This window comes from Balearica regulorum, chromosome 2 (assembly GCF_011004875.1).
Source record: "Balearica regulorum gibbericeps isolate bBalReg1 chromosome 2, bBalReg1.pri, whole genome shotgun sequence".
In the NCBI taxonomy this organism is placed as follows: Eukaryota; Metazoa; Chordata; class Aves; order Gruiformes; family Gruidae; genus Balearica; species Balearica regulorum.
This window is the reverse complement of record NC_046185.1, coordinates 47,967,646-47,984,211: the sequence shown is the minus strand read 5'-3', so window position 1 is coordinate 47,984,211 and position 16,566 is coordinate 47,967,646. Positions and strand designations below refer to the sequence as shown.

General features: G+C 44.2%; 1 protein-coding gene across 2 annotated transcripts in view; it reads right to left on the bottom strand.

Annotated features, from left to right (window-relative positions):
- Positions 1 to 1,676: 1,676 nt before the first annotated feature.
- GAREM1 (GRB2 associated regulator of MAPK1 subtype 1) overlaps positions 1,677 to 16,566 on the bottom strand; it is a 106,403-nt gene continuing 91,513 nt past the window's right edge. For both annotated transcript variants that reach the window (XM_075744172.1, XM_075744174.1), the window contains 3 exons: positions 13,350 to 14,528; positions 8,083 to 8,249; positions 1,677 to 4,862 (listed from right to left, as the gene is read on the bottom strand). In XM_075744172.1, coding sequence (XP_075600287.1) covers positions 3,950 to 4,862; positions 8,083 to 8,249; positions 13,350 to 14,528 — 2,259 coding nt within the window. In that variant the 3' untranslated portion in view covers positions 1,677 to 3,949. The remainder of the gene's footprint in view (positions 4,863 to 8,082; positions 8,250 to 13,349; positions 14,529 to 16,566) is intronic.

Here is a 16,566-nt window from a genome sequence, read left to right as displayed (position 1 = left end):
TGGATTCCTCATCCCCCCAGAATCCAGGGGATGAAGGCAGCATCAGTCCCGGTGCCACCATGCGACTGTTGCATAGAAAGGATGTATTTATTGGTGCAGGACAGAGACAGGTCTGTACAGACCGACATGCCAGATTTTTTGCTACCAAAACACCCAGACAAACAAAACCCCCGAGGAAAACACACAACTTCAGACACCGATAACTAAATGAGCACCAGAAGAAAGAAGTCCAAGGTTAGGGTTGGCCTATTTTAGCAGAGTGCCTCCAAAAAGGAAAATATTTTAGGTCCTTCTGGCATGACACATGTTGTCCGAACTCAATGGTGACATCTCTGTAGAAGACAAAATGGGCAGAGCCTGCTCTCAGGCCCTGAGGACAACCAACACAGCTCACGTCAACACGGTTGAACTCCATTACTCTCCAAAACCAGGTTGGTTTCCCCCATTGCTAACCTCTGAGCTGTGCTTGGGAGTTGTCTGGGATCACCCATTGCACAGGCTGGCTGGGTTGCACCAAACCAGGCAAGACAGTTCAGCAGCAGCAAGGGACTCCCACAAGAGAGTGCCCATGTCTGGTGCTACTCAGTTTGCTAGGATGGTTTGCAAGTCCTATCAAACACCGAGTGCCGTCTCCTCCTATTCATGTCAGCTAGCAAAAAGTTTGTATCAGCGGGATATTCCCCAGACCCTTCAGACACTTCTTAATCACAGTGGGATCACTAAAGTAACCCTCCATCTCCAAGTACAATCAGCAGTGCAGCATTTAGTAACCTTTTACAGGTTGAAGTCTCCAGGTCTTACACCCCATCTTTCTAGAGACTGCATGGTTCTCTGCTAAGGCTTGAAGGACTCCTCTGCTCCTGCCCTGTTTCAAAGGTGCCACCATCCCTTTATTGCCAGGGACTTCCCGTGAGACCGACACGTTCACATCAATCTGCCCGGTTCAGATTGCCTTCTACACCACCAAAGATGGTCCGGACCTCCTAACATCACAGCAATGAAGCTCAAGAGGAAAGCAAATAAATTAGATCCCATGAGCATCAGTGCTGCCATAGCCTGGCTACCTACACAGGGGTGGAGAGGCCAAGCCACCCCACTCCAGCTGCCTGGTTTGCTCATCACTCTCCTCATTTCACCAGAGCAGATGCTTCAGTCCAGCTTGGGCATCACAGCAGGTGGCTCGATGCCGCAGTCATATAATTCACACAACACAACAGTTAGGAGCACCTAAATCACTAAAAAAGGCTTGGACAATAAAGGTGATGAGCTGCTAAGGGCAAAAGAAAAGGTCAAATGCTAACACATTATGCATAAAAATAAGTAAGCAGTGTGAAGCCAGAACAAGACAACTGGAAGGACATCAATAGCAAGTTTGCAGTTAGAGGTTTTAGCAGTACTTCTGCACACAGGAGCTGCTTCTGAAATCATTGCATATTTCTGGGCCTTTCGACAGGCCAGTTGTATTTTGGTTTATGCGTACATGATGTTAATGCAGCACACTCATGAATGCAAATTCCACCAGGCTGCTTGCAAGAAAAACAGTTCCAAGCAGGTAAGCAGAGATAACAGAAGAGGTATCCATGTGTAGTCAAACACCACTATTTTCTCAGGGATGTTAACACCCTGGGGGCATTCAAAACATTTAATGTTAATATTATCAAGATTGCCATCTCATCTTTTTTTTTTTTTTTGAGAGAGATATTTTACTTTTTTTACCTGGAATTAACAACCCAAGAAAAACAAAGAGAAGCACCTGACATTTAAAATTTGGCCCTTTCAAGTTTGAACACTCATTTGACATAGTGAGGGTTAAAATGCAATTGACTTCAACTTGCACATGCCTACCAACAAGTATACACATCTGAACAGTACTTGAATTTGATTTAGTCTTACTTGCAGCTAAAATATTTTAGGATGCTAATTAAAATGCATCCGGAGAAAGCTATTGATCTGTTGCTAAAAGTCAATACATCAAGAAAAAGAGTAGGATTATGAGCTCTTGGGGTTTTTCTATTGGGATATGTTTTGGCACACTGCTTTCTAGTACCCACATCAATTGGGCTTTGCTCTCTGGTTGGGAACTGGTGGTTTGCATTACTGCAAGACAAATGATGCATCTTGGCTTTGTCAAGGAGACATGACATGAAATTTGCCCAGGCAACAGAAAATTCCATTTGCAAATAAATTCTTTTTAATGAGTCAATATGGTTGAGAAAACAGGCAAAAGCAGCCTCTCATTTTTGTCCCTCCTCTGTATTTCCTGTTGATGCTCCCACTACGTGGGAAATGGAAATAGAGATATTTTTTTTGTACTTTGAAAAGGTAGGAAAGGCAGCTGATGGTGTCACCCCGGCCAGGGCTCTGCTGAGCAGCAGGTGAGCAGGTGAAGGTGAAGCTGCTCCAGCATCCCTGGCTCTGACCACCTGAGGATCCTGGGCACGCACAGATGCTGAGGATGGACACCACAGACTGTTTCCTGAGGACCTCCACAAATCCTTGCACTCAGTACCTCAAAAGCAGAGGATCTTGGGGTTATTTAGACACATTTTGGAGAGCTCTGCCAAGCACAGGAAATCAGCAACGGACTGTCAAAAGTTAATCCTATTTCTAGCTGCCTGAGCAGTTAAATGTGAAAGGTCACCAGAGGCAGCCCAATGTCCCCTTCCCATCTCTGAGCTCCCTTTTGACTCCTACTTCCATGTGACATCTATTGCAGTGAGTTTTTGCAGCTGGGCAACTGAATTAGCACATCTTATGATGCTACAGGCCCTCCCACTTTGACACCCACCTCCTCCTAGCCCACTGCAAACAAGACAGGTGAACTTAAACATCACAAGCATTTCCCAAGGCATGGCCCAAACCCTCACTTGACCCCTTCTTGCCAGCGCGCCATGTGCTCTTTCTGTTCCCACCTCGCTAATGCTTTATTTGAAAGGCATCCTACACGGGTACTATCACCTTCCCACACAGATCCGACCGCAGGAATAGGATAGCACATCGAGCGCGTTTTCAGATGATCGTAGTGGCTGCAGAGGAAACATAAGGGGTTGCCTTTCGCCAGAGCAAGGCTATTGCAAGGGCTGTGCTAGCAGGCTACCGCGGCACGCAGGATCTGCCGAGAGAATCTGTGCTCTGAACTGTCTTTCCCATGAGAAAGCTACACAATCAGAAGTCATGCTACTTACTCCAGCCATCTGACTACAAAAGCAACTTTTGAAATCTACAGGTCATAAACTTTTAATTGGCCAGGGCAGAGTGGCTCAGTAGGAAAATCCCCCTTCTCCCTCCCCTCTGGGCAATGAGCGAAGCCAGACTCTTGTTTTAAAAACATTTAACTCTTTTTGCTCAAAGTAACATGGAAAATGTATCCACATTACAGGTAGTCAAGAAGACACTGTTAATAAAAATATGCTGCAAGAATAGTGTATTAGTGGCACTTCACAGCAATTATTAACATTTTCAGATGTAGTGTCAAAACAATGTTTTTGTATATCTGAACATGCTTTTTGTTAACAGAAAGGGAAGAAAGTCACAGCATGTTGCCAAAGATTATTTGAACAGAAATAATCCTGTAAGAAATACATTTTTTTGCAGTTAACACAAAACTGTAAACTGGATCAGTGTGTGTCTTTCAGCATCAAATTGTTCAGTAATAAATATGACTAAGTCTTAACAGACTACAGAGTAAAAGTTCCCTTAGTGTCCAGTTTTTAGCAGCTGTTGAACGTTCAGGGATGCACAAGGCACACCACTGCAGATTCTCTACCTTTATTATTGACATACAAAAAAAAAAAAAATCCGTTCACCACTCAAAAACGTTTATCTGCATAGTAAGAATTTTTCTACTACTATTTACAGGAAGGACTTTTAGTGCAAAAAACAGGAAGTGATGTATTAGCTGTAGTGCATCGAGCACATCTCGTACAGTTTCACTAATAACTAGTCAGCATCACATCTTGGGCCGCCAGCCATTAATGAACTGTAGTATTTTCTTAACCTGCAATTTGCTTAGCTTAAAGTCTTCTGACAGGATTTCTTCAGTAAGCTGAACCAGTAAATTGCCATCAATCTTCTCTGTAACAAAAAACGATATGACATCTTCCGACAGACCAATAAACCTCAGCGATTTAGACACTTCCTCTATCGAGAGTCCAGACAGGTCTGTGGGTGGCTGCCAGGGAGAGCCGTCCCCACAAGATCTTGGTGCTAATTGGAGGTGGAGGGGAGACGAGAAGGGATAAGACACAGAGAACGTGTCCTGCATGCCCTTTTTAACATGATACTGATCTTCCAAGAGGTCTGGAGAACCAGTTTTCGACTCCTCCTCGGCACCATCTATTTTCAGTGGCAAGGGACACATGTCTGTAACCGTCTTCTCTTCACTTGACTTCGGTGCCCGAGGAGGTAAGGCAGGACACGAATGGCTCTGCTTTGTGTTGCTGACTCCCAGAGTTTTCTCATCAGTGCAGTCTAGAGAGTAACTTGCCGACTTTGGACAGCTAGAGATGGTGTTCGTGAACTCTGCTGGGGTCAGCGGGGAGTACCCTGCCGGGAGTTCACACCCATCGAAGTCAAAAGTCAAAGGTGCTGGACAGTTTCTCTTTGGCGTACCTGGAGTCTTCTGTCTGGGGTAACTGTAGCTCCTGCTTGGATCGAGCAGGAAATCACTCCTATTCGGGCCTTCAGCAGTTCCTGAAAAATGGTTTGGCCAAGATAACCTTGAAGGCAGAGCTTCAGTTGAGGGGTTTCCCAAAGGCATCGTGCTCTCGGGCTCTTTGGATTCGGTTTTCATCATGTTACAAGGATAGCAGGAAACAGGTGTGCTCTCAGTTGGGTTGGTGGTGTCGCTATCTGTGACATTGCTTAAGGAACAAAGCAGAAAGGATGTCATTAGTACGAAAAAATGTGGCATTTGAATAAATTCATAAATCGTCTGACAGAGTCAGAAGGTGGCTGTCACAAGGAAAGAATCTTCTTTCCTCCGGCAGAACTTTTCAGATTTGAATTAACAACACGTTTGAATAATGCATTGACAGTTCTTTTACTCCTTCTACAAGCCTGACAAGATGCTTATATACCCAAAAGCCTCACGTCTTGGTTTTTCAAGCCCGTAAAAAAGTAGATGTCTCAGTTCAGTTCTGTGTCATCTCCCAAATACTCAGTTTTTCCACTGCTGCATTCCTGAGGGACACCACCATAGAAAAGGAACAGCCTCACATACACTAGAAGATGTTCTAATCCTGTATTTTATATTTATATACCACAGATGTGTCATGGTGTGCAAAAGCTCATAACAAGGGCAGGTCACCACTGCACTAGACCCAAGCTTGACTGACATAAGAGATGACCAAAAGCCCTTTCGGAGCCAACATTTTCATTTGTTACGGCACTTGCATGCACACAGGATCCTTCCCCACTGGTCACTGGTGCAAAAACTGCACAGTACAATAACACAGAATAATTAATGCTTACTGCCAAAGGCAGAGTTTTACCTGGAAGGGTAAGCAGACCTAGCTGTATGTGTTGAAGTATCAGGCTTTAAGCTTACCCCACAGGAATTTGTCTGTGTGTCCATATCCTTGAAAGGCTTTTCAAAGGCACCTAAATAAAGTTACCCTGACCTAACTTCCAGGTGGCAAACTAAGCTCAGTCCATCTGAGGGAACTGATGGTTTATATCCAGGTGTTCCCCAGAGACAGAGATGCCAACAGAAGCATGCAATCTGTTATCAAAAGCAAATGCTTGCTGCCTTTATGCCACTTTCTGAAAGAAAGTCTCAAGGGTTGGGTTGATCTTTGTAATTCTGGCCCATTAAGCCAGAACACTGGAAAAACAACTAGCAGATTTATAAAATCCGTACTTAACACAACAGACGGAAACCAACAGTTGAAAAAGTTGTTTTAATTACTCACCTCTCTCCCCTGAAAACAAACTACTCAAGAAAGAAACTCAATAGTCATTCTGTGATAGCTCAGTAAGAACTGCTTGAGGAGGGCAGCGGCTTTCAAAAAACCAGCATAGTTTTGAATGGATTGACACAAAATTAGTTCCCTGTGTGCTTACAGTGAGTCAGAGAGGAAGCCAACTTGGACTTGCCCAGCTCAAACACCAAGCGTAGATGCGTAAAAGCAGCTCTAATCTATATCACTGGAAAATTAGTTATAAAACAGCCCCAACAGACGCAGCTTCCCTCTATCTAACCATCCCTCAGTCTCTACTCCATGCCCGCCAAACTTTTCTTTATTCCTGTTTATGTCACTAATACAAGTCTCCCAGTTAAAGCAGTTGGATGTTTACAATAGCAGAGAATTCCCCTCCCCAAACAAGGGTACACCGTCAACTGGTCATTTCTGGCTGCTTAAAGGCCAACTGGTGTAACGTACACAGTGCAAAGCTTTTTTTCACAGACCAAGCCATTGGGGTACTCAATTCAGAGAAGACAGTCAGTGAGGCGTTGTAAACAATAAGCATACAGAGAAATTAAATTGATTGATCCTGTTTCTGTTCTCTAATTCAATGACAGAAACGGAACCATCTAATGATTTAAAAGATTAATGGAATTACTGAAAACTGACAAAGTAACATTTTCAAAGTGCTTCCTTATTCGTCCTCCACCAAAATTAACTCAGTGCCAAAGGATGCAAGAGAAACCTCCAATACAGCTAGTGTCAAGTGGTCAGGCATTTTTATAGGCAAATAAGGACAAATCACATTGGTTTTATTTGTGTTTAAAATATTGCCTGCAACCCTCCACGATCCAGAAAATAAGATCATTGATAAAAAGGGCAAGATTTGAAAAGCAACTTCACCAGCAATCTGGTTACTCCACAAATTGCCAATTTTCTAGCAGCTTCCTCTGCCACACTAGGTCACTTCTACCAAAATGGAGGCGGACCCAAGCTGGAGATGAATTTCTTGCAAATACTACGAAGTTCAAGGCAAATAATACCACCTGTATTCCTGAGAAACTTCACTTCTCACTGTTTTCCTGGTTTCTTGGGAGGCAGATGAATTCTTAGTTACAGAGAGAGAAAGCAGCATTTGGTGGGCCCCAAATGCTGGGAGGTCTTGTGCTCAGCCTCCTGTGGAGTAGACCTTGACAGAACTACCCAACAGGCTTCATAAAAGCAAACCAGCAGCCTTGATCTAGACTGATCATTGCCAGATACACAACACTAAGCTGCAAATGTGCAGTATGGCTTAGAAAGGCAATTCCAGCATAAGTTATTATACCAATTGCATCTAGGCTGAAAAGATTTCAGTGGCATTTCAGATCAATTTGTAATATCCAGACAGGTAGTATCTTGTCATTGAAGAGATACCAAAAATAACGGCAACAAGACGTTCAAGGCAAAAAGGAGGAGAGACTTCAAAAGGTGTAATGCTTTCTAGAGCCAAAGGAAGAACACTGCATTGCTAGGAAAAGGTATGCAGCCACATGATTCAAAATTTACTGTCAACTTTTGACTAGCTTGAGTTGATTTCCCAGTTTGTGGGTTAGGTTTGTGCTGAAGTGGGTTTGAGCTGGAAGCTGTCTGGCCCCATTCTGCTACAGCTCACTTTGCACTCAGTGGTGTCTGCTGGCCTCTCTGTTCTCCATCACACCCACCCGTAGGTTCCCATATAGTTGGCACAACACATTTCTGGATTACCGAACCCCTTTGGAGCCCCCACTTATCAGAGCTGGCTGCACTGCATGCATGTAGCACTGGAATCCCGCCCGAAAAATAGCTTTGAGATATTCTGGTTTGAAGATTCAAGCCTTTCAAGAATTATACAGAACTGTATGGGATTTTCCATTTAGACAGCCAGTGCCACCTTACAGTGAGATTACCTATAGCAATATGTGCATGTATTTAATATAAATTGCTATGTCCTATCTAGTAAAACATAGTTTCTCCTGGAACTTTGCTTCCTCTTGAGTTTTTGAAAATAACTTGACAGGTTAGCTAATTTCACAAAAAGTCGGCAACTCTGACACAGTACCGTGCCTTTATAAACAAGCACCTTCAAAAAGAATACTGCTAAATTTAACTTTCTCAAAAAGTGCTAGCACGGGGCTCTCACAGCTCAAACACATACATGTTGTGCAGTCCCGAAGAATAGTAGGACAGAGTAGGGCTAGGAGAGCGTGTCTGCTGTCGTGCAGGTTTGACTGTGCGAGGAGGGATGGAAGGACTGGTGGAAGACGGCTTTGAACTCCGTGGTGGGACAGGGGGAGCATTCAGGAGCCTGCATTCCTCTTTTACCTGTACAAAAGAACAACATGTAAGTAAGCAGACAGAAAATCTGGGCAACAGCACTCTCAACCAGATGAAACACATCTGGTTTGGCCTTATTCTGTAAAAGGAATTCATTAAAAAGGGAGAAGAGAAAAATGATGCTAAGTATATACATTTGCAACAGTACATGGCTGTCATAAGGAAGTCCAAAAGAATGTATTGCTACCAGTAGAGCTACTGGCAATCTTTTATAGGGTGTTTTTCAGTAGTCTGATACCCACTCATTTAAAAAATAGCAGCAACGAAATGATGTAAAAGAACCTTCTAGTAACATACAAAATCAGACAGACTGTTCCAGATATTTTACATTTTGTACGGAGCAATTCATTAGGCTTAAACTTCATTAGTATTGTTTATTTAGATGTAATAAACCAAGCTTACGTAACGAAAAGTTCTCAACAGACTTTGATGTTTCCTGACTTACTTCACCAGTGATACTCAGCCACCCAGCTCTAGGGTAATTCCCAGCCTTCTCCCCGCCAGGAACAGTACATGCATCTGGGATTCAAACCTGGAGCTTCAGTCCTTCTGTAGCTGCCAAGGCAGTTCAGGATAAGGTTAACTACAAAACGTACAAGTTGAAAGGTGTGGGCAGAAGAGCCCGTTCAAAGAACGCACCCAGCCATTACATCTACTTTTTGTAGCCAGCCAGCTTTGCAGCTTAAAACACATGACTGTAGCACTGCTTATCTGAAATTTAGTTTGGTCTGCCTACGTAGGACCAAAATATCAGGGTCCATCAAAGCAGAAAACATGATGGAATTAAGACCTTAATCTCATCAGTACATTTTTTGGGAGAGCAACTCTATTTAGTAGAACTAGAGGTGAGCAAGGCTACTGAGGATTAGGCTGCCAGGCAGGATTTTTAAAGCCTTACCACCTCCCTCCAGACAGGAGGAAACCTCTATGTTCTCCTTGTCTGAAACAGTCTTAGATGCACCAGAAAAGAGAAAAACTCTCTTTGCGTTTGAAAGTTATAGTTTATTTTTAAATTTAACAACATTGCAGAACTAAAAGTTATCTTAGCAGTTCTGCAACACATAATTAGCAATTAAAGTGATTTAATTTATTTAAAAATAAAATAAATGTGGAACCTTTTGCAATCCACTTCAGTGCTTTCAAAATGCAACAACCCATTTAGTACTTTTGTGAAATGGAAAACTGGGGACTAGGACATTGTAGTACATTTTTCCCTAATTCAAAACAAGTCAAAATTACAGGAAATGCCTGACAGCATAAAACACTGAAATAAATCTTGCTCTAAGGGGTCTTACTTGGTCTTTCAAGAAAAAAAAAAAATCAATTTTATTCATGTTTGTTATTGAATTCAGGCATAAAACTCTTCAACCATTTTAGTGCTGTGCCCCAAGGATGCCGAAGGACTTAATTTTTTTTTTTCCCAAGTCAGACTAGGCAAAGTTAATACTGCATGCTATTGAATATATACCCATGGGGTTGAAGAGACCATTCAGGGGAGCTCTTGGAGCACAGCAGATGGTGAAGAAAGGGTTAAAGGGATTCTTTCCCGGGAAGACTGCTGGCATTCAAAGGTGCTGGCATAACAAACCATGCCAAGCTCCCTTGCTGACCTAGACTGCAGATTAGAACAAGGCCATAAATAATAGTGGTTTGCAGTCCCAGTTGGTCCCTGTCACAAGACCGCGATTACAGCTGCCAGGCACAGCCCTCAGGAAACCCAGCAGAGGAATAAAAAGGAGAGATTTTGCAGATTAAACGGACAAAAGCAAGGGGAAACTTCGGAGGAGAGGTACCCTCACTAGGTCCAAGCGAACAGCAACGAAATAAATGCGGGAGAGGAGGGGAACAGCCACGGTGCAACGTGACGATCACCTCGACGGCTGCTGCTCTTCGGAGGAAATACTCTTTCACCCAGAAGCACTAGATGCCATGCGGCTGCCAGATACAGATAAAGTGCACTTGCACTGCATGTCCGGGGACTTTTATTCGTCATCGTCTGAGCTCTCCTGTGCTCCCACACTCCTTCCTGTGACCCGGGGACGGTGACCCCTTTCCGATGGCATAAGGCGTTACGCTGATTTTAAGACCTCTGCTCCTTTTCCCTGGTGCCAGCTTAAGCCCTGCCAGCACCCCCTGGGCCCTGGGGTGTCAGTCCTGAATCCGAGCATCGCAGGCGCCCGTTGCAGTGACCACTTCCGAGGCCGCCTGGATAAAACCCACCCTGTCGCTGGCATGACCACAAGCGTAACACAAAGCGGTTCAACCCTCCTTGCTGACGGCAGCCTGAACTGCCGGCACGCTCCATCGGGGACGTGCTTTAAATCAATCAGGAAACTGATTTTATGCAAATTAATGTTTGGGGACTGAAGCAATTTCTCATTTACAGGCCTTAGTTCAGAGGTCATTTCCCTCCCCGTCTCCCTTTCTGCCTTCATGCTGTTTTGATTTTCTGAAAGGTATTTAGAAAATAAGCGTTATATATCAGAATGCTTCATCCTGCTAGTGAGAAGAAAAACAGAACAGCTTCTGAAATAGCCGAACGTCCTTTTCGCTCTCCTACAAACAGCTCCCGTACACACACTCTAAATTTAGTGCATGCAAAAATACAATTGCCAGCCAACCTTTATACAGAAACGTTATGGAATATCATTCTAGAGGGAGTGATGACTAAACCGCATGCTCATCGGCAGCTCCTGAGATCTACTTATTCTATAAATACCCTACATGGAAAGCATGCAAACATCTCCTCGGCCTCAGCCTACTGATGAATTCAGTAGATCACTGATACTCATTCCAAAGCTGTTCCAGGAAGCCACCAAACTGAGTCTATTATCATCATCTACAGAGATGCAATCTTTTTTATTTTATTTCTTCTGGGGTCACACCCCCTGCCCACCTCTAAATGCAAGCTAATATCTTTACCAGAAATTAGTTCTCCTGCACAGCTAAAAAGCAATACTACAATTGCTGACAGCACTCACACATCACCTCAGTGATGTGAGACACCAAACAACAAAATTGCACGCTTTTCAAAATGTCCTTAAAAGGCAACATACGCATGTATCCCAAATACCACCCTGCTGCCCCAGAAGGGAGTTGCTATGCCATGAGGTTTCCCCAGGTGTGAAGGTCCACACCGATGCTGTGCAGGTGCTCCATAGCTCTCCCCGCATCCCATCACCCACACCTCAGGCATGATGTGGGGGGCCGGCAGCCCCCTGCCAGGAGGGGAGGGCTGCCCTCACCCCGCTACGGGGGCAGCCTTCCTCCCCCACTGCCCCCTTGCCTTCCCACCCGCTCCCCAGTGCTGGCTCCGGCACTCCTTTGACCCTGTGCTGAAGCAGTTCAGCTCGCAGAAATGAGCAGGAAACTAATCATTTTCCAGATCCAGACCTGGCTGCCTGCCCAGGCGCAGGAGCGCCAGAGCCAGCACAAAAGAGGAGCCAGGACCATGCGGCTGGGAAAGGAGAAGAGGAGGAGGAGGAGGAACAGGAGGAGGGTGGGACCAGCCCCACGCCGGTTTACATCAGCATAGGCTGCCAGGGAACCTCATCCCGATATGGTGCTGCCGGGCACTTGTCCAACAGAGTCTGGACAAAGCGTCAGTGCGTACCTGACCTCAGAGGCAAGGAATTGCTCTCGGGTTCCTGCACTTAGACATTACACGTAAACAGTCTTTGCTAAGAAGACGTAATGTCTTGACTTTCCTGTCTTTGCTGAAGCTTCTGTGGCTGCTTTTTGGGGAAGTTTTGGTGGCACGGTCCGAGGGCTGCAGTTGTGCGTTTCAGGCCTGCACTGGCGTTCTCCTCCCCAATCCTTGCTGCACGCCCCCAGCAGCTGCACAGCCCGGCCAGGGGGATCCCACAGCAATCCACTGCAGGCTAACCTAGCACAAATAAATACAACTTAGCTTTCAACCAGACTGTGACCTGGCTCATGATGGAAAGGCTACAGCCAGCACTGCTGGACTGTAAGATGGGAATAGGAAAGGAATGGGATCACCATGGTTTGCTGCAATTTGGTCTTAGATTAGCCTTAGCTTACTGTGCAGCCATACCCTTGAAAATATCATTGGATATGCAAATGGAACAATGTATTCTTTATTTAAATCCCAGCAAATTTGATTTGTTAAATTATAATATCTGTTAAGATTAACGCGACATAGGTATGTATCATTCAGATTTTGCTAAAGATTCCTAGACATTCTTTCCTGGAAGAAGTTTTGTTTTTTCCTTTGTGTTTTTTAAAATATAATGTTTAGGACTATGTCAAGAGTTGGATTTTCCACCCAGTCCACATAAGCTCCTGTTGATAAAACAGATTTGTATTTTTGCCTCTGAAGTCTCCATGACATTTCAGGTTTGGTGAAGTGATTTCTCCCACAAGTTTTCATTAGAAATCCTAGGATAGGAAACATGCTCTGTTTAAAATGGAAACCTCTAGAAGGCTCATTTATCAACTCTGCAGAACTCCTATTTAAACATGTTTTCTTTCAATAAGCAATACAGAGCTATTAGTTCAGGTCTAGTTTGATAAAGTTTCCTTGAGGTGAATGACGTTTAATATTCTTCAAAATCTGCCACAGACTCATAACAGAGAAGACAATCTCTCATTAACTTCAAATCCATAAAAATTCTAGCTATCCTCATTATCAGGGCCTGTTAATTGAAGACACACATACTCAGTGAATCCAAGGCAGTTCCCAGTAGGGTCATGCCCCACACACTTCAGCCACAGAAAATATGAAAAAACATGGATGCCACATGGAGAGATGACATGGAAAGCAAGGGAAGGAAGTGACCTAGCAATTCTTAGACCTTGTTTTTGTGAGGAAAAAAAACCCAATATGTATCACCCAAAAGTATCGGGATTAAGCTACTAGATCAGTTATATTAAATACACTCCGGTGATTTTTAGGGCATGACTTAGACTTGGTAGGAAAGTAGTTGAAATTGTACATCTCAAAGTCTCACCACTTCCTTGCCCTCCATATACCACCCCCCACGCAAGTCTTCCCTATAAAAATCCTCAAGCAAACTCATCACCAGCTAAAAAAGAAACAAAACAACATGAATAACCCTGACTTACTGCTTCTGATTTTGGAGGCACTGGAGGCGGAGGTAGGGAAACATCTGAAGACTTTGTGGTTGCTCCGACAGTTGCAGGCACAGGAAGAGATGTGGTACCACACTTTGATCGGAAAGACCCTCTGTAGTTGTCACATTTGTTCTTCTCACTTAGCGAGCGAGCGAGAGGCCTGTCACCAGCCTTTCCAGACCCTTGGTCCAACCACAGCTCTTCGTAAGGAAGTTCTGCTTTTGTAGGCAGAAACATTGACTCTTCGCTAACTTCAGGAAAAAGGTAATCACTGCTACTGTCACCAGACTCCTGATACTGAAGAGCATCATGAGAAAACAGGGCCCACTCATTGCACAAGTCCCTGCAGCCATGGAGGTTCACTTCACTATTCCCATGCAAGTTGTTTCCATAGACGCACACCGAAAGCCGGTGGAAGGACTGCGTCAGCTCGTCCCGTGCGTAGCTGAGGGAGTTCGGCACATGGCTGTGTCCCGTGCATCGGCTCTTCTTTGGGCTCTTGCAGTCTTCGTTCCAGTCAGTTTTCACATCTCGCACGGCACGGGAATACTCATCTATGTCAAACTGTTCCTGGCATATATTAAACCAGTGCTGGATGAGGGATTCATGCCACAGCTCTCCCTTCACCAGACTGTCAGGTAGAGTAAATTTTGGAAGCGCCAAGTGCAAGGGAAAATGCATGGGAATAATTTTGTTGCCACGAAGCACGCAACAAACCACCACTGTTTTGGTTTGAATGTTGACAAACTTGTACCTGTGCCCTTCACGGATAAAATGCAGGTCGTAAGGGTTTCTCGGCGTAGGACTCGGCACAGTCACGTTAACGGGCAGCCTGGTTTTTTCTACTATATTGCGAATTGTGTGCTCACCTTCTTGCATCTGCACCTCCAGCGGGCTGCGGGTGCTAAACTTGCCCTTACACTGGAAGGGGAGACTGATGCTTTCGTTGGTCCTGTGGTTCATGCAGATGAGGCAGGGCATTTTCCCTCTTCCTAGCTTACTAATTGAATTAAGTTTCCCGATTTTTTTGAAGATGGTGTTGAGTCGTGACTTCTCCTTAGAAGATTTTGCATAAAGGATTTCTGCTTGCCCCATTAAAGTGAGTTCATCCCCAGTACTAAGGGTAATGTTGTAAACTTCAGTATCTTCATTGCATTCACCTGAAGCCACCTGCAAAATAATAATTAAAAAATTGCTTTACCCTCACTGAAGATAATACTTCAAATCCTATCAAATCTATTGAGACTGGACTTACCAGACTATATATTGGGAGAAACGAAACTAACTTTATTTGAACAGCTGAGTAGTCAAGTGCAAGGTGTTTAACCTCAAGCTCAGCCAAGTAACCTTTTTTTATTGTTCTGCACATTCCTGCATCTTACTTGAGGGCAAATAGCCACCTGAAACTGCCAAAAAAGGCATGAGAACAAACATAACCAATTTTTAAAGAAAGGACAAATCCACATATCCTAGCAATTCGAATAGCCACTTGTGTCATGCAGCTATGACGGAGCATGTCTAGATTCCCTTAGGTATCTTTTTCCTGCCCCCTTGTTTTTGCTGTTTGCTAGAACTTATTTGCCAGGCTCTTGAGGGAAGCAAACCTTCTTCTTCCGCCATCTTCAGGTCCCTGAGGAGCAGAAAAGGTGATCTCATCATTACAGATGAAGCATATCCCTTGATATAATCTCTTCCAGGACAGGGGGAATGACAGATGACATCTATTCCCTGAAGAAGTCATCAAGAATATCGGTCTATCCCATATGCCTAACTCCCCCTCTGCCCTGCTCTCCTACTCATAGACTTCCTTCCTCATTTTTTGATCATAATTGCAATTTAAGAGATTAAACAACATATGCACAGCCATGTGTGTGCTTTTCTACTATGGAAATTGTACTAGAAATAAAAAAAAAGCAAAACAGATGTCCAAGGCTCATTTGTTCTTAAAGTTATTTCCTTAACACTGGAATGACTCTTTACAGACAAGATTGCTTTGCTTTGTATTTGAATGGTTTAACATGAAAAGCCCTTTTCAGGGACCTAAGAGAACCCACCCAGCTCTTCCTCAGCAGCAGCAGACACCTACTGGTAAAGGAAGGTGCATCAAATAAACACTACTGGCCTGTTACAGACCACTTTATTTGGAAATACTGAACATACTAAAAACATTGCAAATGAAAACATATGCCAAAATGGTATATCCCTTCCTCACCTCTGCAACCCCTAAAAGACTTCAATGGAGCTGTGTGAAGTCCAAATTCCAGGCTTCAAACTTGAGTATCATCACAGAATAGCCATTGGGTGAAATCAAGGCTCTAATTCCAACCAGTTAATAACTGAGAAGTGCTGCGAATAACGCTTCTTCTTGTAAGATGTGATCTGCAATTCACCCTTATTTGTAAAGTTGTGATTATCCTCTGCAAGCCCTTCAGAGCAAAGGCACAGGCAGCTCAGCCGAGGTGTGCCGCCGTAGCACTTCAGTCTTGAGGCTTCCAGACAGGAAGTCATTCAAGCCCTGAATTATCTAAACAAACACTAATTGGGTCTAATCCAGGAAATTACTAGGATTTTATGGTACGTAATACTCATTCACAATTCACACCACTGGCCAGACAGTATTTTGAAACACCGCGATGTGAAAAGAAAGCACTCGTTTTTTTTGCTGATAACACCGGTGTGACGCTCATTGCTGGTTTCTCCTCAAAACCGCCACAGAGCATTGCTTTGAGCTGCTGCCATGTAGCCCTGCCTTCTGTGGAGCTGATAAGGGCTGAGGACACACAGGGCTCTGTGCACGTACCGTTTAATCCCCCCCTTCTCTTTCTGAGAGGGTACATTCTGTAAGAATATCGGTTTCTAGCATTGACAAGTCCCCATAAATGGCTTCTTTGGACAGCAAGAGCTACGCTGTCAGAAATTTCAACTCAAGACAGTACGGTTACAGCTTCTTGTCGCTTCCTGCGGGACACTGGCTGGAGCAAGGGAGGTGTCACAACCTACGGCTGTGAGAGCTGCTGCTTGGCCAACTTGCAGTTCCCTGGTGATCCACAAACAAACAAGCCACCGTGGAACAAAACGGTGGGTCAGATGTGAAACCATGGAAGTAACTACCTGGCCGAGCTTCACAACGAAGGTCTAATGAAGCAGCTGCTTATTAATGGCATCCATTTCAACCAGCCAAATAGCAAATGGATTTTTAGTTTCAACA